This window comes from Aquila chrysaetos, chromosome 18 (assembly GCF_900496995.4).
Source record: "Aquila chrysaetos chrysaetos chromosome 18, bAquChr1.4, whole genome shotgun sequence".
Lineage (NCBI taxonomy): Eukaryota > Metazoa > Chordata > Aves > Accipitriformes > Accipitridae > Aquila > Aquila chrysaetos.
In genome coordinates, this window is record NC_044021.1 from 18,060,001 (window position 1) to 18,086,814 (window position 26,814).

A 26,814-nucleotide genomic window follows, 5' to 3' on the forward strand; every position below is an offset into this window, starting at 1 on the left:
ATCACTGCATTCTTGAATACCATAAAATTTTAATTGAGTCAGTTTTAAAGATTCCAGCAGTATTTGTAACACTGCTGTGTGATAATTATTCTTATTATGCTGCGTATAATCACCACACAAAACCTTAAACTTCATGTTAACAGCTAAAGAAAACGACATCTAGACAAAAATTCTGGGACAAACTTTCAACTGGTGCAAATCACTACACATCTGTAACTTTGATGGAATTAAGATGACCTGCATTACATTTTATATATTCCTTCTGCATGTCAGATTTCCCTAGCAAAACCAGTTGCAGGCTATATTGGCCATAGTCAAATTTAAATTGTTACAGTCTGTAAAACGCCTAAGCTCCTTTCACAGCAAGAAGAAAAAAGAAAGTATTCCTTCTTCCCCATATCTAATAGAGATGCATAGTGGGGTTTGATGTTTTGGGGTGGGATTTTTTGTTTGGGGTTTTTTTTGTTGGTTTTGGTTTTTAAGCGTTCAGTATAGTCAGCACTAAATTTTATTTTTTCAGGGACACAATAGACTACATTCTTTGGCACTTCACTCACTCAAATTAGTATTTTTAAGTAGCTGATGTAACAGCCTTGTGACTCCTACTTACTTACAAAGAACTGCAAAAGAAATTATGCCCTTGTCCCTTAATGTGATCAGGTTTTGAAAAGGTGCTTTTCATGAGTTCTTATTTTTAGAATGAAAGCAACACCTGATTTTCAACAGCAGAGGGGAATTCTTCCACGGTTACTTCTCAACATAACTGAATAACAGAGTATTTGGGTGGTTGGTGGCCTTTGTGTAATCAACACATGTTCTTGTCACTTTGTGCTTCAGAGGAAATTAGAAGACGTTTTCCTTCCATACCTATCTCCAGCCAATTTCCTTATCCTTCTCTCTTTTACACATGAGCACTTTTAAGTAGTGTAAATTACACTTCCCCCCTCTTCATTTTAGGTCTCTTTCCCCAGCCCCCCTACCCTTATGATACTTTGCCTTCTCATCAGAGAATAGGCAGGAAATTATCCAGTGGCATTTTATATTCATTTTATCATTAGTCACTACTAGTTAATTTATGTATTTATGCAAATTTATGTCTAAAGCAATTGTTCTTTAATCAGTTCACAGGTACCTGCAAGACTTCGGTTTCCAATAGCAAATTAAATAAAACTCTTTCAGTGACCACTTGCCATATTTGCAGGCAAAGCCCAGTTGTGTGAACATACCTAGATGAATGCACATGAACGCACACCCATACAGAAAACCACCATTCTAATTATAGAACATTATCCAAAAATAAACATGAAGCATTCCTACAAAAAAGCAAAGTTACAGTGATACAAAGTCCGTGCTGGTTTACACCTGCGGTGAAGGTGGTCCAACTTGCATCCACAAACAATACACAGACCTGTCCATCCACAACCAGTACATAAAAAGGGGATGTCCTTTGCTTGCAAAGTCAAGTTTAAAGGGTGATGCTGCTGCTGATAGCAATTCATCCTATGTCAAAGCTCCACCACAGTTGGTGAAAAACAAAAAGTCTTGACTTTTAACTTTTTTTTTTCTAAAAAAATGCCTTTTTACCTTGAGTATGCTGCATTACAGCAAAGACAAGGGGAGTTAGAAGTGTCTAAGCACAGCACAGACTAACCACCATTTCATTCAAAAAGTGACCTAAACCTTTAAATGCCTTTTTGCATTCCGTCGTCATTAAAACGCACCGCCTGCTTTCCGATACCAAGCGAAACAAAGGAAAACCGGGAGTACCAGAACCCACCGTACTCGGGTCTGCGGGAGAACAGCAACCGCCGCAACAACAGTGGCGGCAGCAGCAACGGCGAGGGAAAAAACCCTCATTTATAACCAGTGACAACTAAAACCTATGAAGTTTTTAAAAGAATGTGATTGTTGTCAAAAGGAATTGGGTACAACAATGCTGCGTTCAGCTCTGGTTCCACTCAAAGCCGTGGCTGAGGGGCTCTGGGAAAGCTGCTGGAAGGCTGGTGGGCACAGACCAGCAAGAAAGTGAATTTTGCATACTGTACGGATCATCGCTCAGTTCAGGGCAGTCATATTGAATCTGTGATCAACCAATTGTGCTTCATGAAACCGTCAGCCCTCATTTATGTCTAGCTGTTTTCTTCTGTCCTGCTGTAAACAAGCTCTGCTCTGAGCTGTCTCCCTACCCTTATCTGCTTACGAAGATCACACAGACAGACCTCATCAGCAGCCTTAGAGTTAAAGTTAAAGTTACTGCTTCCAGACAGCAGTCCCCATGCAAGCTGGAAGTCAAAAAGAAGAGCAACTTTGGAATGACAGAGTTTTAGTTCCTTTTAGGAAATGCATACCTTAGATTCATACACATACTGGCATGTTATGTCTCTTTCATGAAATTAAATTAGGTGTTCCTAATATGAACAACTGTTTCTAACATCAGCAAACTAGCTCAGCAGATTCATCTATGGTTTTGTTTGTGGGTTGGTTGTTTTGGTTTTTTGGTTTTTGTTGATTATTTTTTTTTTTTTTTTTTTTTTCCCTTTGGGCCCTTGTTTGAACACAGCCAAAAGAGAAGTAGCTGGAAATACTGTCAATCTGGTAGGGCTCCAAGAACCTAATAATGCCTGAAATGCTCTGAGGAGTGTAATGATGGTAAACAGGAACAGGTATGTTGGCTTCTGTTCTCATTCACTTCAGTGAGAGCATTAGCCTTTCAACATAAAGCAGAGCACAGTTTTCGAAGAATGATCCTCTTGCATAAAAAGGGATGGAGCCTTACTAAAAACATATTCCTCTGTGAATGCACACACACAAATGCATTAGTTGGTATTTACAGCATTTAATACTTGCAACCAGCTGCTAAGTCCCTGTTAAGGCTTTCCTTTATGCAGCTGGAGCTGGAACCTTTTCCCTTCTCCTAGCCTATTACTTTGCCTATTTAAGGGATGGCAGCCAAAGAGAAACAGCTTGTAATTTGCACCTGTCTGCTTTAAGCACTCCATGTTAGATTTTGCAGAGAGCAAACTCTTCATTGCTAATGAGAATGACACTTAGTAGGGTCAAACATATTTTTTAGCTGACTCCACAGCAATTAAAAAATAAATAAACAAATACCCACTTCATTTAAGCCTATTCTAGCTAGAGAATGACGCTAAAGGAGAAGCCTTGTCAAAAAAGAGCAACTCAGTGTGTAGGTGGAAGATGTAATCCCATGTGTCTAGTCTAATATAATACTGGGCACAGCCAGGCACAACTGAACCTGTACACTGCCCATGCAGAAGCACGCTGGAGAGCTTTTGCCTCTTCCCCCGTAAAGTTCAGAATTGTTTCAGAAAACAACCACATGCAAAGAATCCTTCTGAATTTCTATGTACTGGGCTACCTTTTGAGAACTCACAGTACGCTTTGCTACCTACAGGGTCAGGCCTATGAGAAAATTGTTCTTTCAGAATTAAAAAGAAATGCATGCTTCACTCCTGATCCAGAGGTGTGCAAGCATGGCCATGCAGAGACGTACTAGTTGGAGTGTAAAGCAGTGAAGGTGTACATCAAGCAAATAACCCACGTGTGATCTTCCAGCCTTACATAAACTACCTTAACTTGTTTGCTTCTTGCTAGAAAACAAGCATGGAGCTTTCAGTCAACTGTGGTATCACTTACGATTGCATTGAAAGAAACAAAAATTTCACTAGCATATTAGTTTAGTTACTAAGAAGTAGTCTTTTTCTTGCTTGCTCTTAAAATAGGAAAGCCCCCAAAAATCTCAAGCTACAGAGATGATAACAAGAACAAGAATGCTGGGGAAAAAACCAGAAGGGAAATAAAGTAAAACATACAATTTATTAAAGAAAATATTGGTGCTGCATTTTGATTTCATAAATTGTCCCCATTTGTACTTCCTGTTTAAACAATAACTAACATGATGATGGGTTAAATGAAGTTGAGATTGTCACAAACATGGCTTCGCTAGTAATTAATGTAGTTTAATATGGTTGTTGGCACACATCTCACATGACAGATAATGTTCCAACATGTCACTGATAGGACCTTTCAGCACAGCTTTAGGAGATCTACCAGGCATTGCCGAGGTTGGTTAGGTCAAAGGGTTGAACCATGTGTAATTCAGAACAGAGGAGGTCCCACGGTCACTCCACAAAAACAATTACACTACTTATTTCACTCCATCCCTTGCCCGAAATTCACAAGCCTCACAGTTTCAGTGCAGTCAATCTCGCTCTGCCCTAGGGCTATGAGCCACATGAAAATATGTGGTGCTGTGTTTATAAATCTAATCAAAAATAGAAACAGTAGACAAGCACAATGAGGTCCTACTATGGATCATGGGAATTCTCTAAATTCTGAAGGCACTTTTGTTTAACTTCTGTGGGCCTTCTCCTACCATTACATTGTCTGGTACTCTCGTTAATCATCCCCTTGACTTGTCAATGATATAAAGGAGCCTACGCGTCTGCTGACTTCCCTCTCATCACACTACAAATAATATTATGAAATAGCAATGCTAGGAATAGCCCCTTTAATTTTTCTGTTTTAAAGCGTGGTTTTTCTTCACTTACCTCTTTCTCCATGCCAGCCTGCCCTTTCTCAGACCTGCAGCAAAAACCACTTCCTCCTGCAACAAAGGAGAGGGAGCACATCTGAATTTTCAGTCTGCACACAGTCATTAATACCCTTAGGTTTAACACACAGACTTGCAGAGCATCAGCCTAGAAACCTGCCCGGATGGGGCAGGAGGGGGCAGGGGGGGGTGTCCTGCTCCAGTCTCTGCTCCTGCTTTGCCAAAGAGCAAAGGGAGGATACAGTGCTGTTCCTTCACTTCATCTTTTCAAAAACAACTTTGCACCAGATCACATAAAAAAAAAAACAAAACAAAAAAAAACAGCTAACAAAGATAAACAAGAAAAACATAGTTTAAGCTCAGATGAAGTAACACCAACAAAGATGTGGGTTTGAGTGGAAGTTGCCCAGAAGTAGATAAGTCCTACCCCCAGACAGTAACTACTAAAATGATGCGGAGTCTGCTGTGGAATACGTTTAACCTGAAGATTACAATATCAAAGCTGCCAGACCCAGGAATGCTTCTGTGATCTGGCATTTAGGTGGGTCCCGCTTGTGTCTCACTCTCTGTGCTGGGATTTCCATTAGAAGGATGGAAATTATCCTCTACCACCAGGTTATAACCATTAAGCAAACATACAATAACTTTACAAGTTATACATCACATCAGCAAAAATGCCTCGATTTTATACCAGCCACTTTTGTCCCTATGTGGGAAAAAAAAATTATTCATTCAAAACGGCTAGACGGGTTGCCCTCTCACTCACTGAAATCAATGGCAAAACTCAGTCTGACTCCACAGTTGCAGGACCTGAACTACAATGAATAGCAAGCTTCTTCCTTTGCCAGCTTTTCTCTTATGCATTTATACAAACACACATTCAGATTATTTTGCAGAGCCTGAAAACAAAACAAGACTTTGAACAATTAAAAATATCCCCTCAGAGTCCCTCAGAAGCTTTAATTGACCTTCTGGGTCAGAAGATACCCCATACAAAGTACATGTTTGGCCCCAGTTGAGGAAACTCTCTCTCCTGAGGGCACCAGGCAAAGAAGTGCTTAATTCTAAGTACGTGCTTAAGTTTCATTGAAATCAATACAATGGACAGTGGACGGGGCCACGAATTCTCCACCAAAAAAGGCTGCATTGTCACTCGGGTTGCTCAGTAATGAATGAAGGGCTGAGCTTTTGCCCAGGCTTTGCTGACGCTGAGAGTCTGCTGACCTTTGCCATCGCTCCTCGACGTCGGTGCCCTCCTTAGGGTGCCAAGGCCACTGCAGCAATGCTGGGACTGCGATTCCGGCAACTCCCACTCCTCCTGCCACCAGCCCTGCCCAAGCAGTCCCTGCAACGTAGTCCATGGCTGTCATAGAAACTGTGCCCAAACTCCTCTGCTCCATAGCACTCTGCGATATTGAAAATAAACCCCCGCCGAGATCGCACAGGTAGGCTCATGTCATGTATCTAGTCATCGTACGTCTCAGAAAACCACCCCAGAGACTCATTTCCAAAATCTGGGTTGGGCTTTCAGGCCAAGGTAGTATCTGCATCGCTTTTCCAGCTGCTGCTCTAATTTGATTGCACATCCACTGAGTGCAACAGGTAACTAGTTTTGAGCCCGATGGCATGGCACATTGCTTGTTATGACTCAAACAGAAGCAGCAAAAAAGAAGAACCTGTATGAACCAAAGGCATTAAAAGCTTGGAATGGCTCCTTTCCTTTTCAAAGTAGAATCGCAAGAAGCTGCCAACAGAAAGAACTGTTAAAGATGTAAGCTGTAAATTCAACATTTTCATCCATGGTCAACATCTGCTCATTGAAGAGGAGCCAAAGATGCATCAACAAGGACTTTCAAAGCCACAATAGCCTCAGGAAGCCAAACATTAATGGGAAGACTTGGAGCCTCATCTTAAAGAATGTGATTGACCAAATTAGGAAAGCAAAGGCAAAGATATATAAACAGTGAGTTCAGAGGAGACATTAATAACATTAGTGCTTTAACAGTGATTTTCTTAGAGTTCAGGAACTTCCTTTTATTTGTGTTTTCTGGGGAATTTTTTTGTTTGTTTGTTTCAGTGGGAAACACTTTGGTGTTTTTTTTAAATGAAGGTGCTAGACATTGCTTTTCCTTTTTCCTTTTTCATACCAATCAGGCAACACAGTCAACACTGCATTAACTGATGTTGACTGTGGCCTTACTTAACCTCATCAGCCTATTTTGTTTAGCTGGATAACAGCTGAATCATTAGCATTCAACTAGCTTGCAGTCCTGAAAGAGTACAGCAAAAACAAAGTGCCTGATTTTTCCGTCAATCAAAAAACAACATAAAACCTATTTCAGATCCCACCAGGTATTTTATTTCATACCCAGCTGATGTAATGTTTTGCATGATTGAGGGGTGGACTTGAGTTATTTTTAAGTACCTTTGTAGTAAAGTGACAAAGCAAAACAACCACTTAGAAATTCTTAAACTGGATACTTTTACTTTTTTTTTTTTCATTTTTCCCCCAATTATGTTTTTTTCCCCACAAGAGAAATAATCAAGGAAGCTACATTAAATATGCAAAATATCTGAATGGCTTTCTGTAATGAAAATAATCTAATTTTAGTCCAAAGATAGAGGAATTAAATACAGAGAGATGCAACAAACATAACTCTTATAGCATCACAACTGTATTGCTGGGGTCCTGTCACCAGTCACAGATCTGGAAGAGATCAAAACAACACACCTTTACACTGGAGCAGGCTGAGGTACATCTTTCTCCCACTAGTTGATATTTTGTGCTGTATCAGCTACTGGAAATCACTTGGGCTGCATGAAGAGCTGGTATACAATAAGGGTCTTGCAAATGTAGCCATAAAATATCCTGTACCTGCCATGCTGGCATGCAGAAGAAAAACTGTCCTGTTTGTAGCCGTCTACCCAGCATCTCCTTAAAGCACTCCCAAATGCACAGGCACGTTATCACGGGCCAAGGAGAGCAATGCTGGGCACAGCTAAGGTGCTGGTTATTGCTAGCGGAGAAATAGCAGGTTCATAGTAGGAGTAGCAAAGCAACAGTCTGTCATCACAGTGGCTGCCCTTCCTCCTTTCTCACCTTCACCTGGTACACAATTTATCACATGCTAAGAAGAAGTGCTGTGGGATCTCTGTGCTACAATATTGGCAGAAACCACTGAGTAAACGATAACCCTAACAACCTACTTGTAATTCCCTTTGGACTCTCTCATAAATACCAGCTAGCCAGCACTGGTCTTTAAGAAGTATTTCTTCAGGGGAAAATTGCACCTCTGGTGAAGAGAATCCATCAGTCACTTAAATTCAGCAGGACTGACCTTTGAAGCCAGAAGCGCTGTGCTTATCCTTCTTTAATCACCAATTTTGGGAGCAGGTCCTTCAAAGTAATCTCAGATCCTTTCTATCCTTTCTCTTTTTTTTTTTTTAATTTAAAAAGTAAGGCGTTTACTGCAAATATGCTTTTATAAAGACCATTAACACACTTAAAATTAAGCTCACATTCAATTACTTTGCTTGAGAGGTTGCAATGTTCCTAGCCTTCTTCTGTGGTCTTGAAAAAGTAGATAGATAAATGATTTTTCTATTGATAAACCTCAGTAGGTAGCTAAGCATCACTCAGCCACTCACTCACCTCCCCCCTCCAGTGGAACGGGGGAGAGAATCAGAAGAGTAAAAGTGCAAAAACTCTTGGGTTGAGATAAAGACAGTTTAATAATTTTTTTTAAAAGGAAGAAAAAAACAACAAGGGGAGGGGAGGGGGGAATGACACCAAGAGAAACAGGTGATGCAAAAGAAAAATTGCTCACCAATAACCAACTGATGCCGAGCCAGTCCCCAAGAAACAGCAGCCCCAGCCAACCTTCACCCACACCCCTCACCCCCAGTTTTATCACTAAGCATGACATCATGAGGTCTGGGATACCCCTTTTGTCACTTGGGGTCAGCTGTCCCAGCTGTGTCCCCTCCCAACTTCTTGTGCACCCCCAGCCTCCTCGCTGGTGGGGTGAGAAGCAGAAAAGGCCTTGGCTCTGTGTAAGCACTGCTCAGCAGTAACAAAAACATCCCTGTGTTATCAACACTTCTATCACAAATCGAAAACACAGCCCCATACAAGTTACTATGAAGAAATTTAATTCTATCTCAGCCAAAACCAGTACACTATATCATGCCAGCAATTCCTGTGGAAGTCACAAATACCAAATTTTAGTTTCTGTGCCACCATTCCAATATTGCCATTTCCCACCAAATGGAAAGTGCCATACACAAACAGTCATCACGCTGCTTCAGAGCCTGGTTTATGGGCAATCACCTCCTGATGAAGTCCCAGGGCTCATGTTTGAGAGTGCTGAAATTTGTAGTGGTCATCACCTGACAGCACTGGGGGAAGAGCAAAGCCGGCCCCAGCCTGGACAAAAGGCTTCCAGATTGGGATGACAAGCTCCCAGTTTTGCTTACCAGGCTTTTCTTTGACACAGCTGCCCACCACAAGGCTTAGAAACCGCTCAGATCAAGGTGGTAGCAAGCAGCAGGATTGGGGGACTGAGCCCAGTAAGGAAATCCTGTTCTTTATGGTCACAGTCAAGCCTAAATTTCTTTTTCCTCCAGTTTTTTATTTGTAAAACAGTCACAATAATACTCTGCATTACCTCCATGACTCTACCAGTCATGGTGGATTTCTGTTGACCCTTCTGGATGCAACACCATAGCACCAGGCACCTCAGCACTGTCACTATCCTAACTTCTCCCTTCCCATTCACATCCCAGTCCTTATCCAGAAAAAAAGAAAAAAAATTAAAAAAGGGGGGGGGTCCTTTTCATTACAAAAAGCTTTTGTGACTTGTAATTCTTAAATAACATAGCCTCCACATTACAGCAGCATGTCAGTTAGAAGTACTGAGCTGTGCATGAAATCCTAAAAAATATATATGCTTTAGAGATAAAAAACAGTCAATGATTTTTCTTGTGCAAAAACAATACTGTAAAATCTAAGAGAACACCATGTGCAAAAGTAAATAAAAAACTTGTCAGGTAGAAATATTTACCATCAGTAAACATGTTAGCAAGTATAATATATTTTGACCATGCACAATGTTAGTGACAACAGCTCCAACTTCTTTTAAAAAGCGTGTCAGAGTTTCCTCCCTAATTTATTTTCAGGCAGTAAGTAGTTCATTTTGTGACTGTCTGTATTAGCCATAGATTTTAGCACTTCCTCATGAACTTCTGCTATTCCTTCTCTGGTTTCCACTACTACTACAAAGAAAAGCCAAACAATCAGAAATAGTTTAGTACACTCTGCAGTTTAGAGAAACAGCCTATGATTATTGGAGCATGGTTTTCCAGGGAAGTTTCCCTACAAATAGCACATGGATCTGCACTAGGAAAGTCACTTTTGCTGCTTATCAGTTACAGATTAAAATTTCAAATATATGTATAAAAATATAACGTTAAAGGGTATTCTCTCTGAATTAAGCAAGAATGTAAGCAAGGATACACCGGGAAATACAAGAAAATGCATCTTTTAAAAATAACACTTTTTACACATATACCACATCAGATATCAATACCGTTGTTAATAAATCAGTAGAGTTTTCTTTCAGTCAGAGACAGAAATCATACCATATGAGCAATCCCAGAAGGAATACCTCTAGTGGTTCAAAACATATTTCACTTGCCTCTGGCATGAGTTTCTGGATTAGTGTCATATACGTGTCAACATGAAACAACATAGGCTATTTGTTTATACATTCACATTACTCCTCCTTATGTTGTTCTGTATGCCAGCTGACACTGACTATACATATATATCAATATATTCAACCCAGTGAGTACATTCCTCTGTCAGGTACTTGTTAACAAGACATAGTCACCGAATACAAATGAAGGGAAACTGAGGTAATTATGTCTATAACTGAGAAAGTGACACAAAACAGACAGGGACTTAACAGTGCTGTTTGCATACTACTAATTAGAAATAACATTGTGTAAAGACATATTTTGACTAATAAGCAAGCAGAGCTGCAGCTTTGGTTTTTAAGATCCAGTTAGCTGATAAGAGCCAGGCACACACAACCCGAGTCTGTAGTGGCTGCCATTAGTTTTCAACCAATAATAGCAGGAAAATCATGGCCGGCACGTTTTAAACTGGGTATCCTTGGCCAGCACGGCTAGGTGCAAAGTTTCTTTGTTCCAGCTAGAAAACCAGCAATTGGAATTCTGACTCTGGGATTTGAATTCTTGAACCAAATCTCCCTTTGAAATAAATGCTAGCGATATGTCATTTATTACATGTAAAAAACAGCCACCTCGAGACCTTGAGAAGGCAAAGAAAAGTCAAACATCACTTCAGCCAAATTCCTGCATTTTGGGATAGCCGGCACATCTAAAAGGCCCAAAGCTGGTTTCTAACCAATGGAGCAGCTGTAAAAATGAGACGTCCTCTGCATGACTTCCATATCCTCTGATAGAGTAGAAGAGTCGGCAGCAATCCTATGACATGTTCTCCTCGGTGACGAAGCAGCTTAATAAGTTTCTGCTCTCTGCCCCCTTCCTCTCTCCAGCCATTCATTCCTGTCCCTGGGCTGCAGCTCACTGCAGTCTCATTGGGCTGATATTACTTTAGATCTAAGCCGGGTTAAAAATACCTGTCCCCAAAACACTTTCCTTTTTTATTATTTAACTTGAACCACTTCACTGGTCCTGCACATGGCTGTACCATCACAACCAGGGCACAAGGAACTCCAGCAAGGAAAAGATGATCCTGAAGTGAGCTTTCCCATCAGAGAAAACATATCCTGAAACTAGACCCTATAATGACATTAGAGTTTACTGCTAGCCCCATAAACTAAGGATCTGAAAATAAGTATGTTCCTCCATCAACAGAACAAAGCAGAAAATTGCACTGATTGATGTCATGAGAGCTAGAACAGAATCTACTAACACTTCCCTATTACAATAGGTGTTGCTAATTTTAACAACAACGAAAAAAAAAAAAAGAGAGAGAGAAAAGAAAAAAGGGGAGGGGAAAAACAAAACAAAACAAAAAAAATCCCCAACTTCACCAAGTTAACATGCAGCAATGACTTGAGGATTTAGAACCAGGGAGGAGACACACTACCATGCCCAGCAGTGCAGCTGCAGCCCGCCTGTCTCCAGAGAGGATGCCTGTACAAAGCACGTCTTCTCACCTGTCCACTGCCGGGGCAAGAGCAGAGCAGCCCCGCTCCCTTCTCACCCACTTGGGTATCACTTGCTGCCCCACAGCTGGCTGTTCAGTTTTGGATTGGGGCAGCTTGGAAGTAAAAAGGCAGAAAATTTGCCTTTCTGTAAAGGGTAAGCAAAAGGTTTACAGATCAGTGAAGCCTTTTGAGGTTTTAATGATGTACTGGCATTTTGATAGCCTCTCTCAAAAGAGCCAGTTTCACTTGAGAAGCAGGTAAGCTCAGCCAGAAGAAGCTCTTTTCCCAGCATCACTTGCTTTGTTAGAGAATAAGTGAGCTTTGGCTTTTTTGGCTTTTGCTAGCTTGGGTCACACCCATAGTTGAATCTAAAAATAGCTTTTAATACTGCATTTTTCATTACTACAGAAAAAGGGCTTGAAGACCAACTCTACAAAGCATGTAATTTACTCATTTAAGATACTAGTCTACAAGCTGATTGCCTATTTAGGATTTGATCTGGATGATTATTACAATTGAAGAACGTATTACATAATAAGTGGAAGAGAATAACTGAAAAGGAAGTCTGTAATTTGTAGGTCTCAATCCTAAAACACACTTACACACATACTTCTCTATGACTGCGTGAACTAATTCATTGCATATAGCAGACTAACGTATAAACCCATTCCCAACTGAGAACATTTGTAGTAAGAGAACACGTGAAGATTTCCACAGAACTAAAAAGGCATGATTGCACTTCATTTTTACTGATCCCTCATCCTTCCTTCCTTCCTCCCTCCTTCCCCCCAAACACCAAATTAAGGATTTAGAGAAGCTTATTCTAATATAATTTTCAGCAGTTTCAGGTCAGTATAATTTCACTGACAAAAGAATTATTTCTCATTTGGTGAAGGTGAAAGCAGTTTCAGATACATACTGCTGATCAGTGGCACTAAAAAACTAAAAGCATTAAAGTGGACATAAGACAGCTCGATACTGAGCTCTTTTCCATCTGAAATTTCAACGATTCTTTCCTACCCTAACAAGCAGAGGGTTTCCTTGTGTAAATGTTAACAGCAGACAACACAGAGTTAAATAGGGTGCTGCTATAACATGAGATTATATATACTTTCTTGTTACTATAGTACATTCATGTTCATCTTTTAACAAGAGGGTTAGCTGTTTAACTGAATCCAAAAATTGTAATTGACAGATTAAAAATTCTTAACAGTGGCCATTTGCTACTGCTTATCAAGTAAACCTTATGCTGGCCTGGTTTGCTACATACCCACAACAGGAGCCGCAGATTAGTCCCTGTTAGTTACGACAATTCAGCGGAGCAGTAGTAACTTCCAGCTATTGATGAGCAGCAGCTTTTTAGATCAGACTGATTTTGCCACTACAGACCATCCCACTGCAGCCCATACATGGTGCTGTGCAGAAGTCAAATACTGCTCGGAGCCTGCTGGAATCAATGAGAAGACTACCATTGGTTTCGAAAAATTTTAGAGCGTGCTGTCAATACTACACAAGCCCTGTCCAAAATGCAGGGACAACTACAAACCTCAGGAAATCCAGAGAAGGTGGTAGAAACCAGCAGAAGTGACTTTTGTAAAGTATTAACACTCACACGGGGGTGTGTCTCAGGTTGGACAGGCAATTAACAAGCATCACTTATACTGCATGCTTATTTTAGGTGACATTTTCTTGTGGGTTTTTCTCATGATAGCTGAAAATATTAAAACACAGTCATCTCTGTTTTACTTCCTTCTCTGTAAGAGTCAATTCACCTCTGAAACTGCTAACACCAAAACTAAACAAAAATTTGCATAAAGTAATGCTAAACTCTTGCAGATTCAATCTCTCCCTCAGATTTCAGAAACTTGTTGAAAGGGTAGACACAGCCCTGATCCACATGCAAGTGAGGGCAGGAGTCTGCACAGTGCCACCGTGCCTCATCACATCAGGACTTGGAAGAAACCTTCAGTGCATCATCAGTTCCATCTGACCCACCCCCACAGTTTTTTCTCTGTACTTGAGCCCTCACAGAAAGGAGGTAGTAGTAAAATGCAAAATATATTGCCTACAATGCCCCTTCCAGGCCCTGGCTCACTGATGTGCTGCTCTTCCTAGCTAAGACTTAGCATATTGCAAGTGGAAAATGTATTGCAAGTGGCTGTTTGTCTCAGAATGGGTGGATTAATTCTTCTCCATTTTTCACTTCACTCTCATGAAACACGAAGGGATGACATTTCAGTTTGAAGTTACTGATATGCCCACAGGTTAAGTTTAAGCTTTTGGTTAGTTATTTTTAACACTTCACACTTCCCTGAAGGTGATCTTTAAGGTGAAGAAGAAAGGTGTCCATGCTCCTCTTCTTTTGTAAGATCCATAAAAGATGCTTAAAAAATTTCCCTTCTTCCCTCCCCCCCACCTTCTTTGGCCCTTTTTTTTTTCCTAAATATCTGAATTAAGGATGTCAAATCTTGTCTTTCAAGCATTTTTTGAGATGCTTCCAGAGCACTGGAGAGCTGGATTAGGAAATATCTTCATCTGTTGAATGAATGAAGCTGATGGATCTCTCACGTGTTTTCTTGCAACTGGTTGTCAGGCATTTCAGTTAATTAAGACCAAAGAAAGCAGAACAAAACATGACCCATCACAGGAGTTTATGCTGCACTGAGCTGTGTGTGGGCAAGCCACTCCTCAAGCAAAATCCAGCAGGACTCCATGAGATCCCAAAGGACCTCCACAATGACATGACTGCAGGACTACGGGCTGAGACTAACAGGGAGCCCATCCTCTAACTGCCTGGTCATACACAGTTCCTTCAGCCACTTACTTGCATCAGATTAACAGATTTTGGATGTTCAGCTTATTGTGAATAAGAGGGAAGACTGAGCATTATAAAGCTTGCCTTTAACTTTGAGGGCTTTTTTCTTTCCCTTGTACTAAACAAAGCCAATGTATATGAGATGGCAATAAATATCATGTGAGTACTGACCCTCAGTACCATGCTATAAGCTTCCTATCACTTTGTTCCTCCCCTGAATACATTGTTTAATGCCAATAAACCAGACCTATCTACAGTATTTGACTAGAGATTCTGAAGTCCATACTTTTAGATGGAAAGAAAGTATGCCAAGTCTTTAAGGTGGTGTGTTTGTGATGCTAACAACAACGCTCCACTGTACTGACTCCTTCTTTCCATCAGCCATTTACAACAACAGTACAGAAAAACAACAGGACAGATCAGAACCAAGAGTCTTCTTGATCATCCCATCTGCAAGAACAACAGGCATAATATTTTTCAAGAGACTAGTTTTGTCCTCTTATGAGAGTTAAAACCACTTTGTAGTCTTTAATATTGAGTTCAAAGATGGGTTCACCTTAACAAAAAGATGGATCCAGATTCACTACACCACGTAACCCACAACAAAGCATATGCAGACATTCAGTGTGTTAAAAGCACTAACTTTTCTTTTTTCCTCCCCTCCCTCCGCTCCCCCCCAGGAGAAAAATCACAGGAAGGAAGTAGGTTTCAGGAACCAAGATATTCTACTTGGACCCCCCAAAAATTAAGACTCAGTTCTTGGGTTTGCTTCAGGTTTAACGTGTAATCTCGGACAAGTGTCCAAGCTAAACTGCAAAGATTGCTGGACAGCACGGGCATACAAGTTGGGAAAGGCTGGGTCAAGCTGGCCAGACCAGGGGACCTGTTTCAAACCCTTAGGGTCCACCCTGCCTGAATGAGAGACTGGATTTTGGAATAGCCACTGGGGAAGCATCCTTGCACCAAAGCCGTTCCCTGGAGGGGAAGCTGCTTTGTCAGAGCAGGAAAGGATGCAGTGCTCTGCCCCGGCACGGTCGGCCTGGCACAGGACCTGAGCTGTCCCGTGCACAGCCATCACTGCGCCCGGGCGCAGCTATGGGGGTCATGGGTTTGCTGTGCTGGGGGGAAAGGCATTTTTAGAAATGAAGTTTGGGGTGAGAAGGGAAATAACCTAAAGAGTTTCAGCAAGATGCAACCCTTGCTTCAGTTTCAACCAAGAGCGAGCCTGTACGGCATTCTTCAGAAAGAAATCTCAACCTATATCCTGACATCTGGGTGCAAGCTGACCAGGAACACACAATTCCCCTTCTCCTGAAAACATGCAAGGTAATTGCATGAGTCTCAATATGAAGTTTACACTTCATACCCTATTCATCAACTAAGAAACAGCTTCCTTTGGCACACAGACAACAGGAACAGGCTGGCTTCATATCAGGGTGTCAAAGAATTTGCTTCAGCTTGGACCATGAATGTTCAGCCTTGACACTGACAAGATGCCTCGAGAGCAGCTTCCTTCACACCATCTGCAAATGGTGCTACTGAATATACCAAATACTTTCCAGCACTCAGCCCAGGGGCACAGTTTGTATCTTAACATGCCCGAGTGAGGAAAATCTACTGCAGTGTCCTAAACCAATAGCACTACAGGTGCAGAAAGTTACTAAACACTAGCAGCTGCTTCATATAGCACAAGGATACTTGAATGGGGCAGTGGAGGAAATTGAGAAATCAAGTGTGGGTGTGAAACAGGTTGCCACGATCGTGGATACAGAAGAAGGAGGCCACATGAAACCCAATCAGATAGGGCTTTGTATCAGCAGTAAATTTGCCTGTTCTTACAGGAAGCAGTTGTGGGTGACAGGACAAAAAACAGTGGATGGTAACAGGGATCTTGTGCCAGGTCTTCAGCCTCTATAAGCTGTTACCCACATTTTTTAGTAGAGCTATATTGTCCTATACCCACAGTCAAGTCTCTGTTTTGTGAGGGAAACCTTTTGACTTTTTTTTAAAATGCAGTTTCTCCCAGCAATTGTTACCCAAGGAGAGAGTGTACTTCAAAGCCCAAACATTGCAGGCTGCTGGTAGTGGTGGTCCCACATTCAAACCTGCCAGCCAACGCTGCATGCTATGTTGAGCTAAACCTCTGCTTGCATTTCATAGAATCATAGAATGGTTTGGGTTGGAAGCAACCTTAAAGATCATCTAGTTCCAACCCCCCTGCCATGGCCAGGGACACCTTCTGCTAGACCAGATTGCTCAAAGCCCCATCCAACCCGGCCTTGAACACTTCCAGGGATTGAGGCATCCACAACTTCTCTGGGCAACCTGTTCCAGTGTCTCACCACTCTTAAACTGAAGAATTCCTTCCTTATACCTAATCTAAATCTACCTTCTTTCAGTTGAAAGCCATTACCCCTTGTCCTATCACTACACTCTTTTGTAAAAAGTCCCTCTCCAGCTTTTCTGTAGGCCCCCTTTAGGTACTGGAAGGCTGCTCTAAGGCGTCCCCAGAGCCTTCTCTTCTCCAGGCTGAACAACCTCAACGCTCTCAACCTCTCCTCACAGGAGAGGTGCTCCAGCCTCTGATCATCTTTGTGACCCTCCTCTGGACCCGCCCGAGCAGATCCACGTCCTTCTTATGCTGGGGGCCCCAGAGCTGAACACAGTACTCCAGGTGGGGTCTCATGAGAGCAGAGTAGAGGAGAGAATCACCTCCTTCGACCTGCTGGTCATGCCTCTTGATGTGGCCCAGTATGCAGTTGTTTTTTGGGCTGCAAGTGCACATTTCCGGGTCATGTTGAGCTTCTCATCAACCAACAACCCCAAGTCCTTCTCCTCAGAGCTGGTCTCAATCCATTCTCCACCCAGCCTGTTGTTGTGCTTGGGATTGCCCCAACCTTGCACTTGGCCTTGTTGAACTTCATGAGGTTTGCGTGGGCCCACCTCTCAAGGTCCCTCTGGATGGCATCCTTTCCCTCCAGGGCATCGACCGCACCACGCAGCTTGGTGTCGTCGGCAAACTTGCTGAGGGTGCACTCAATCCCACTGTCCGTGTTGCTGACAAAGATGTTAAACAGCACCGGTCCCAATACCGACCCCTGAGGAACACCACTCATCACTTGCAGACGTTGTGTAACTAAATGCTTCACTGCTACTTGTTCCTGTTCCCATGTAACAGTATCTTAACTCAGATACTGACAACACAGCATGATGTATGCTTACACAGTTATATTTAAATATTTTTATATATAAAAGTTAAATAAAACCAAAGTAAAAATGACTGATAAAGATCTTCCTCTTTTCCTTTGCATTGCTGCCATTAATACTGTAAGTTGCTTCTTAAATACTAGCCAAATAATTCAGACTCATTTGGGAACTAGTCAAACTTGTGTTCCTGGCTTTCCAGTAAAAATTGTCACAAGTTACAAGACTCAGATCTTCTCAGCTCCTCCTGCCACCTCTTGTCCATCATTATCCCAGATTAATGCCTGTGCCTCCTTTGTTCTGCACCAGCCTTTGCTGACAGTTCTGCAGAAAAGTATTTTGCTGTACCACATGTTGAGAAATGCATGCCAGCAACCATCCTTCTCATTTAAATTACCATAGAGGAGTCACATCACACCATTTTCTCTGGATCATTTGTGCAATGTCAGGTAAGGCAGGATGTGACTCATCCCGTGACTCGGTTAAGAAGTAGGACTCTGTGAAATCTTCTGGTTTCAGTTCACATTGGGAATTCTTGGGACTGATGGTCAACGGAAAGTGAACCAAGAGATATTTCATCATAGAAGACCAAGGTTTAGAGCAGCTACTATGCCTCCATGTATCCCTTCCTCAGAAGACATTAATCCCCCAGTCCTCTGAGGGGGAAAGGAGAATAAGGAAACTGATTTTTTCCTCTGTTTCTAGTCCCTTCTTTCCCCAGATCCACAGGAGAAATTTCTCTTTTCTCCAGCTCCAGGTTGTTTACCATTAGGAGGCAATTGGTCTGTCAGCAGCACTTAGAGCAACTCTTCCCAGCCAGGAGATCGTGACTCCTCTTTCCCTTCTGGTGAGGGTGACTTAGAACACACCTTCTCATGAACCATGCCTTAGCTTCCACCTTTGCTTTGAGACAAACTGTCATTATACTTTACCTAAAGAAACTCTGGATTTTCTGTGCTCTGAAAGATGGTTTGAGACCTTACACTCTCAAAAAAAACCCTAAAGAAACCACAGAGAACCTTGCTTAGAGTTCCTAATCTTAGAGACAGACACAAGCACATACTCAAGTCCTGACCAAGGCCCTGGAAGGCTACATCTCTAATACATCTGAAATTTTAATATAAAACCATAAGATGCATGTGTTCACACACCTTTAGATTGGAATTCGCTTTTTCCTAGTAGCTGAATGAATTCACAGTCTCTTTTACACAGTGTGGTGAAGGCGAATGAATTTCATAGTGCTAAGTTTCATAGAAGTAAACTGATTCTAGCATGACTTGCATATGGATGACATGCCAGATAAGGCCACATTTTAATCCTCTGCTATTTGTGGAAATAAAGAGCATATACCTTTATCGCTTCCACTAATCCAAACTAATCTTTGAATGGAATACTTGGCATTAAGAGACAATATTTTTATCCAAAATAAGCAAGGTGATCGATTTCTATTCCATGCATTGTTTTAGCTCAGTGAGTCCCTCCCACTAGTTTTCCTTAGACTGACATGACTCACAAATGGCTCTGCAAATACGGGTCTCCCATACAGACCTACATGCACAGGCAGGCCCCCCTAGAAGATAACAGATCCAGAGAGGGGACAGAATGATCAGAGAGGAGAAAAACACTTGAAAAGTTGGAAGAAGATAACCTTTCAGGACAGTTCCCAGAATTTTGGCAGGTAAACGTGTCTGATATGAACACTTCAGTCATGCGCAGGTAGATGACACATTTGTGTGTGGGCAGAGGATGAAATTGGGTGTGGACTGCGTGCCTCTGCAATGGGTACAGCGATAGGTCTAACTCAGCACCAACGGCACTGAGTCATCTGTTCAGAGCTTAGAGTTCCTCATCATTCCCTCTATGACATGGAAAAATCCTGGCTGGATTGCCTGCAAATTTATGCTCACTGACTGAGGCCCAATCTGAGAGAAAGGTCAACAGCACAGTGGGGTTTCCATGCACTCAACTCTGAAACCCTCCCCAAAGTCCACTGGTTCATGCAAAAAGGGATTGTGTACCCCCACTACAACACTGAGCACTCAGAACAGTTATTTTGTCTCATTCATCCTCTTACAGAATGAACATAGGCGAAAATAAACAGGCTTTGTAAGTACCTGAAGGGTCACTTGAAAGATTGAACTCATGAGATAATTGGAAAAACTCAAGCATCTAACCTAGCATATGAAAGTATGTAGAAAGAAAGCAGTATCTAACTTTGGGCAGCGATCGCTACAATCAACAAAGATGCTTACAGTGAGTAAACAGTTCTATATTCTGAAATCATGCCCAGCGTCAGTTTCACATTGTCTTTTGCCTATCTTTTCAACACAAATTGGTAAATTATCTACATGCCAACAAACACGATGGCATGATTTCAGACAGGTACTCTCTTATCCTCCAAACAAAAACACAGCTGTGGCCAATCTTAACAGCCTGAGCCAAAGAAAACCTCAGAAAATCTTATGAAGAAGTGACAATATCACAGAATAACACTATAAGGAAGATGGCTGAAGTTGCTTTACTTCTTGTACCATCTGGTAGACTATGGCATAAACCTGGTACAAATAAATATTCCTGCTGTAGCAAGGAAGAGAAAAAAAAAAAAGTTGTTACTGCATAATTTCCAGATGCAGGTCTTGACCACTTCACACAGGCAGTCAAGTGTGAAGCATTATAGGAGAGGCATTATATATAACAGAGGCATTATATTACCCACACCACTAATAAACAACAGTGGGAAAAAAAAGGTGGTGCTTGTTAGAATAGGTGTTGTTTCCCATTCTCCCCCCAGCAGATAAAGCATGTACATTCTATGGCAAGAGCAGACTGTAGGGAGTGAGCAACCAGAGCAATGGCTAAGGAGCCCCTCTAGTTGAAGAGCAACTGATTGAATGTGCCAAGAGCAGGGCTCCAGCCTAGACTTCAAGCACATCTTTCTGTCCACTTCTGCTTCTGTGTCCCTCAGAGGTGGCTTCTGCATCAGTAAAATCTTTCAGACCAGATCCCCTAGATAATGTTGCTATCTAACCCCTCTCTTGACACCTGGCTTTGTAATAATCTCAATTGGTAATCAAGTTCTCAGAGAATGGTTTGTCTGTTGAAGAAAACATGAAGCAAGTGTGCAAAATGCTGGATGACCCAGAGCTACACATGAACAAGATCTGTGTTTGCTTGTCTTGTACTTCAAGAGACAGATGGCATTCAACAATGTGGAGGGGGACAAGTCGAAAGTTAAGAAGAAATACTTTCAGGGAGAAGTAAAGTTGAAAACCACTTGCCAAAGGATGTCATGAAAACAAAAAATTTAACAGGATTCCAAAAAGGATAGAATAATTGCATGGCTAGGAATATCCTCATGTGTTACATTAATTAAAATATTTTTTAAAATTATTAAAGAAATACTGAAACAAAGTTTCTTTTAGAGCTTAGAGAGAATGACAGATTATCTCCTTCCCACCTAATATAGGATTTTTTCTTTTCTCTGAAGCAGCTGGACACCACTACCACGGGAGACAGGGAACTGAACTGGATGAACTCTGAATCTAATGTAATCACAGTTTCTATTCTCCCTAAAAAGCATGATCAGATGATTAACGAAGACAGTGTGCCATAACTGAGACATAGGCTGATCCCAGAAAGTGAGTCAAACCTGAAAGTTCACCAGCACAGATTTTCATATCGATACCAAAGATCAATTTGGTCAGAAGGTTCCTGAAACAGAAGTCAAGGTGAATGACTAAAATCTGGGTAGACAAGATCCTGCAGCAGTCATCAGATAAAATCAGTTAAAAATGCAGTTTGTTACGGAAGTCAGCCAGCTAGCTGCGTGTTCCAACAATGGTACCCCCAAAAATGCAAACCCCAGCTGCATGTAAATAGAGAATTCAGTTCTCCACATACACCCTGGCTGCCTCTCTTATTAGCATCAAGCATGCACGTATTATCATGGTTTGTAGAGGTCTGACAACAGCAGTCCAAGCAATGTTATCGCAGGGTTTCCTTGTGCCCCCCAGGCACTCTTAGTGTCCTCTGCTGTCTTCACGAAGCAGTTGGACCATAAGCTTACTGCAAAGGGAGCTGCCTTTTGTTCTGTGTTTGCAGAAAACGTGCGAGTGACGACAGCAGTAGGAATAATAAATACAAATGGTATTACGCACACAAGCAAACATCCCCACGGAAAATTCAGCCATAGGGTAAATACCAAAATTTTACTTGTCACTTAGTTATTTATAAAATCAAAGAGACCTAGAAATAGCAAAAACACACTTATCCTTGCCAAAACCCTCTCCCTGAGTGGACAGCCCCAGGGGCTGAAATCTGAGCTCTGCTCCAAACAGCAGTGGTACCTCCCCGGTGGGGAATTCCCAAAACAGGAAAGATACCCCAGAGCTGACACAAAGCCAATAGATTTGGCTCCCATGCCAGACTTCCTCCAGCTGTCAAGGCAAGAAGTGTGTCATGGTTAAAAAACCTGCTGTGCTCTGGCTACTCCCCGCTGGAGCCACAGCGGGCTGGGCAGAGACAAGAGGAGCTCGAGGGCTCTGCTGAGCATCCCTGGCCTGAGATCAGAAACACACATTCAGCCCCATCCACTCCAGTGGCAGCCAGCACCGCATGGCATGGCAGACAAGGTCTTTTATCAGCCTCTATAAGCCTTCTACCACCCCTTCTGCAGTAATGCTTATATGGCGTTACTCATTAATAGTTCATCTGTTGCTTTGCTGGATGGACTCCTCCTTGCCACCACTTCCCTCCCCTCAGAGCCATACCCATGAAGTTATCATTTGGTTTCAAAGTACGAGAAACATCCTTTTGGGGTCAGCATCTTGCTGGGGATTATAAGTGCGCAAACTGAAGCTTTAAACAGGTCCATGCATCGCTGAGGTTATATTTGCAAGTGATGGGGTAAGCCATCAGGAGGGGCAGTTTTATCTGCTGATATAAGTGGGCAGAGAGGCATTATTTGCAAGCTGTTCTGGACCAGTATAAACCCAAGCTTTAAAAGTCCCGTGTGGTTAAACAATGACTCATGGCTGATCCCTATCTTGCCTGTCAACACTCACCCATTGCTTTACATCCATATCATTGCTAAAGCACAGCAGAAGACCATGAAAAGGGGCAGAAATGAACATTAATTCACAACGCATCACACCTTACTCAGCTTCTGTGCAAAACATAAAATCTTGACATAGTGAATATATTATGACGTCTTAAAATAAAATTTAAATGGAACTCAAGTTTTGTTTTACGCCACCTGTAAAAGAAAAATTAATTGTAGGACTGCAAAGCAGAACACTAGCAAAGTCTTTTAAAAACCTCCCTTGAGTTCTTTTGCATCCAAGTCTATTCAAAACAGTTCATGTAGATATGCATGTATGTAGACATATTTATATGCACGTATCTACACAGGTGTATAAACATACAGTAGAGCATCCCTCTACTGTGGTAACCTTTCGAATATAGCATCATTTTAAAATTCTTCATGAGAGTTGAGAGACAGACCCAGCCGCCTTACCTTCCTAATCCCCAGCTTCTCTTCACCTTTTGAAACCGAATCCTCGTTACTGTCTCTATGGTGACAGTGACGTCCAGGTCCCCCCCCGATGAGATGGCTGCTGGCACATGTGTCAGGTGCCAGAGTGAATCCGTCAGCACCAGAAACCTCTCCAGTCTCCAGCTCCTTGGTGGGACAGGACGCTCTTCTCCCGAACTAAGCCTGACAAACAACCTGGTAAAGAAAATAGCATTAAACCACCATCCCATGCCCAAAAGAGGGGGAAACCTGGTCTAAATATGGGCTCTAAAAGCTTTTTTATTTTTCTCTTCAATAATAATTATTGCTACTTGGGAAATAAATGTGATATCCAGATACACTCTTTGATAGCAGTGCTAACCTATGCAGAATGAACTAATTACAGGTAATTTCTCCCAGAAGGTTTGACAGTGAGAAGATATTTGCATCATGAAGTTGAAGTAGCTGATAAGCAGCATGATGAAAACCTCCTGCAATGTCCATCCACAGACCCAACAGTGACAGAAGGATGCTTCTTGGCTCCTGGTTAGTGGAGAGAGGAGCAAGAGGGGAGATTTTTATCGAGTGCTAAGTGAGGAGCAGCAGGTGGGACCTGCAAAGGTGTGCCTTTCAGGCAGCCATGGGAGGTGGCTCCAGTGACTTTCTCTCCTTAGAAAAGACACAGTGAGTCACTGGGGTTACAAAACACCAGCTATTATATATAGTCCTGGTTATATTTTATGATGTATATACCTAGCTGTCATATAATGCTGAAACACACCTCCAGTGTAATATGCCTTCTTGTAGCATCTTACAGGCACAGCGAAGGATGTTCAGTCCCCACTAGCACCTTCCCTCTGGGTTCCCAAATCGGGGCAGACGTGCCAGGGAAACAGCCTTGACTTTCTGCCGCAGTCCACTGCCAGCACCTGCTGATATTACACACCCTGTAGATGCTCTAGATTGTCTTTATATTTCACTGACCTTTTGTAAGTTTGCAGCTGAAGGTGTCTGGCACAACTCTGTGTCATTGCAACCTTGCTCCACACTGCAGGGGAGGAGACAAAGTCCAGCGGTGTTTGTGGCAGCAGGTCTTGCCCGGAGGATTTAACTGTGTGTGATACACTGCTGCAATCATCTCACTTGCAATTCCCCTCTGATAAAGTCATCCACTTAAAATTGAAGGGTCCTATCTGATACAGATAAATATTTGGAAAATGAAATAAATGTACAGATTAGTCCTGTATTTCCCTAAGTTTCCACATCCTTTTTCACCAGTTGGCCAAAAAATGTATAGCTCGTCATCTTAAAGATTAAGATTTTAATAGCCCAGCAGACATTAAGTACAATCCAGAAAAGACATAATAGCAATAGTATGTTACTAAAACTTGCATTGCTGTAATACATGTTAAAAATCTAGTCCCAGACTGGGTTACTGATGTGCCATACCTACTGTGCAGAGATTTTTTTCCCCCATGTTCTTTTCTTGATCCTTATTCGTGTATCACCTCTTTTCTAACACTCAGACTGTAAATGCTTGGGATTAAGGATGCTTGTTGCCCAGTGTTCGGCCCTTCTCGTGCTGGGTTGCTGGCCCGTGCCTGAGGCTTTAGGTGCTACAATAATATAAAAACAAAGCAGTTTAAGAGGAAACACAAGAAAGTCCAAAAGGAGACAGTATTATAGGACTTAGTCATGTATATAACTCCTGAGAAGTGAGGATTGCACCCCAATGATGCAATGCCCCAGTCTGCATAGTTGGTAAGCACAGAGATCATCCTTTCATCCAAAGTGATGGACTTTTCTCTGTATTTTCCTCCTCACAGGAGCACCAGCTACAGATGCACTGCAGAAACCAATAGATTTGCCTTTAAACAACTGCAACAGAAGCGCAGATAAAGACCTGTGGTTAATTTCTATTTCACGGCAAAGACGTACAAAAAGCATCTCTCAGTCAAACCACAGGATGCAGAGGTCACTGCACTGAGAAAGGTTGCATGTCCTGATGTCAGCAGAGTTGCACAGGTGCCTGCAAGTCCCTTTCCATCAAGGACCTACATCCAGCCCCAGCAGTGCATCAGGGAGAAGCAGACAAGCAAAGGTGATGGTGGCAAGCCCATCAGCCAAGGAGCATCAGGGAGACCCCGAAAACCAAGGTATAATTTAAAGCATTCCTTCTCCAGTCTCCACAGATATCTAACAGCAAAAGGTGACCACGGGGCACAGCAGCATCAAGGTGACAACACACGTAGTAACTCCACAGCAGGAATGGGTTACACTGAAGGTCAGAGTATCACAGAGCACTGCAGAACAGAGATCAATCTCCAGGGTCTAACCCACAGCTCACATGAGAGTTTAGCAGGAAAAGCACCACCAGAAGAGGAGCAAGCTTTAAAGCAACTGACATGAAAGATAAACAGAAGTTTTCCTTACAGCATCCAAAAAAAAGCCTTTGATTACAATCATTTTAGATCCGAAAACAACAACTGATACCTGTGCAGGCACACAAAAAAACGAAAAGGAAATTGCAAGGGGTCTTATATCTAGGCTTATTAAGGCTACAAAGTGATCTTTCAGAGACTTTTTTCTTCCCACCCCACACTTTACAGAATCCCATCAGCTCCTTAAGAACAGCGTATACTCCCTTCTCAATCTATATCCAGCTATTATATTTCACAGGTATTTAACATTACATTAGCTTAATTTCATACATCCAAGGAATATTCATCTCATAACATCAATAATGCACATGGCTAGACATTGCATATTTTGTACTACAACCAATTACAGTTTCAAGAGTTACTTTTTTATTTTGTGGCTATATCTGTTGTGACGAAGAGTGTGACGTTTAAGATTTTCTCACCTAGGGAAAAAAAAAAAAAAAAAAACCAACACCAGCCTCCCTTCCCCTCCACCACCCCCTTTCCAAAGGAAAAAAAAAAAAAAAAAAAAAAGGTTGGGGGAGGAGGTAGGAATCCCTGTTGCTCTGTTGCTACTGAGCCAAATCAGGATAAGTTCTTTACAGAACAAATTATCTGGCATTTTGCTGTTTTCATGCTTTTAAACTTCTAATGGCAACTGTTTAACACATTTCTAATTGGAAATGCACAATAATAATTAAAATAGGTTTTTTAATATAAAAAGGCTATAATTATGTCTTTTGCTTTGTTTGACAAAACTATGATTTCTACCAAAACACATGACCAGCCCTCGGGTGGTCTATTCACAGCAAACAATGTATTGTCCTGGGCACACAAGAAGAAAGACAAGATGTTGTTTAATTGAGCCTCAGACTTCATTTACTTAACTTTTATGGAAACTACCAGTAATAGCTAGTAGAGGGCACACCATTATTTCTTCTTTCATCAACTCTACATGATCGAACGTTGCCATTATCGGCTTCTTCTGTCTCATGCACTCAGTTACATTCACCGCTGGGACGCTACCGTCCTCTTTCTGTAAGGGTTAAAAAGCTGGAGAGAGGAAGCTGTTTCCTCACTACATCAGACAT

The 26,814-nt window shown here is 41.9% G+C and overlaps 1 protein-coding gene across 1 annotated transcript in view; it reads right to left on the reverse strand.

Annotated features, from left to right (window-relative positions):
- LOC115353088 overlaps window positions 1-24,350 on the reverse strand; it is a 188,313-nt gene extending 163,963 nt beyond the window's left edge. Inside the window, exons 1-3 of the mRNA XM_030042066.1 lie at window positions 24,288-24,350; window positions 23,307-23,519; window positions 4,572-4,627 (exon numbers count right to left, since the gene is read on the reverse strand). Coding sequence (XP_029897926.1) covers window positions 4,572-4,583 — 12 coding nt within the window. The 5' untranslated portion in view covers window positions 4,584-4,627; window positions 23,307-23,519; window positions 24,288-24,350. The remainder of the gene's footprint in view (window positions 1-4,571; window positions 4,628-23,306; window positions 23,520-24,287) is intronic.
- Window positions 24,351-26,814: the final 2,464 nt, after the last annotated feature.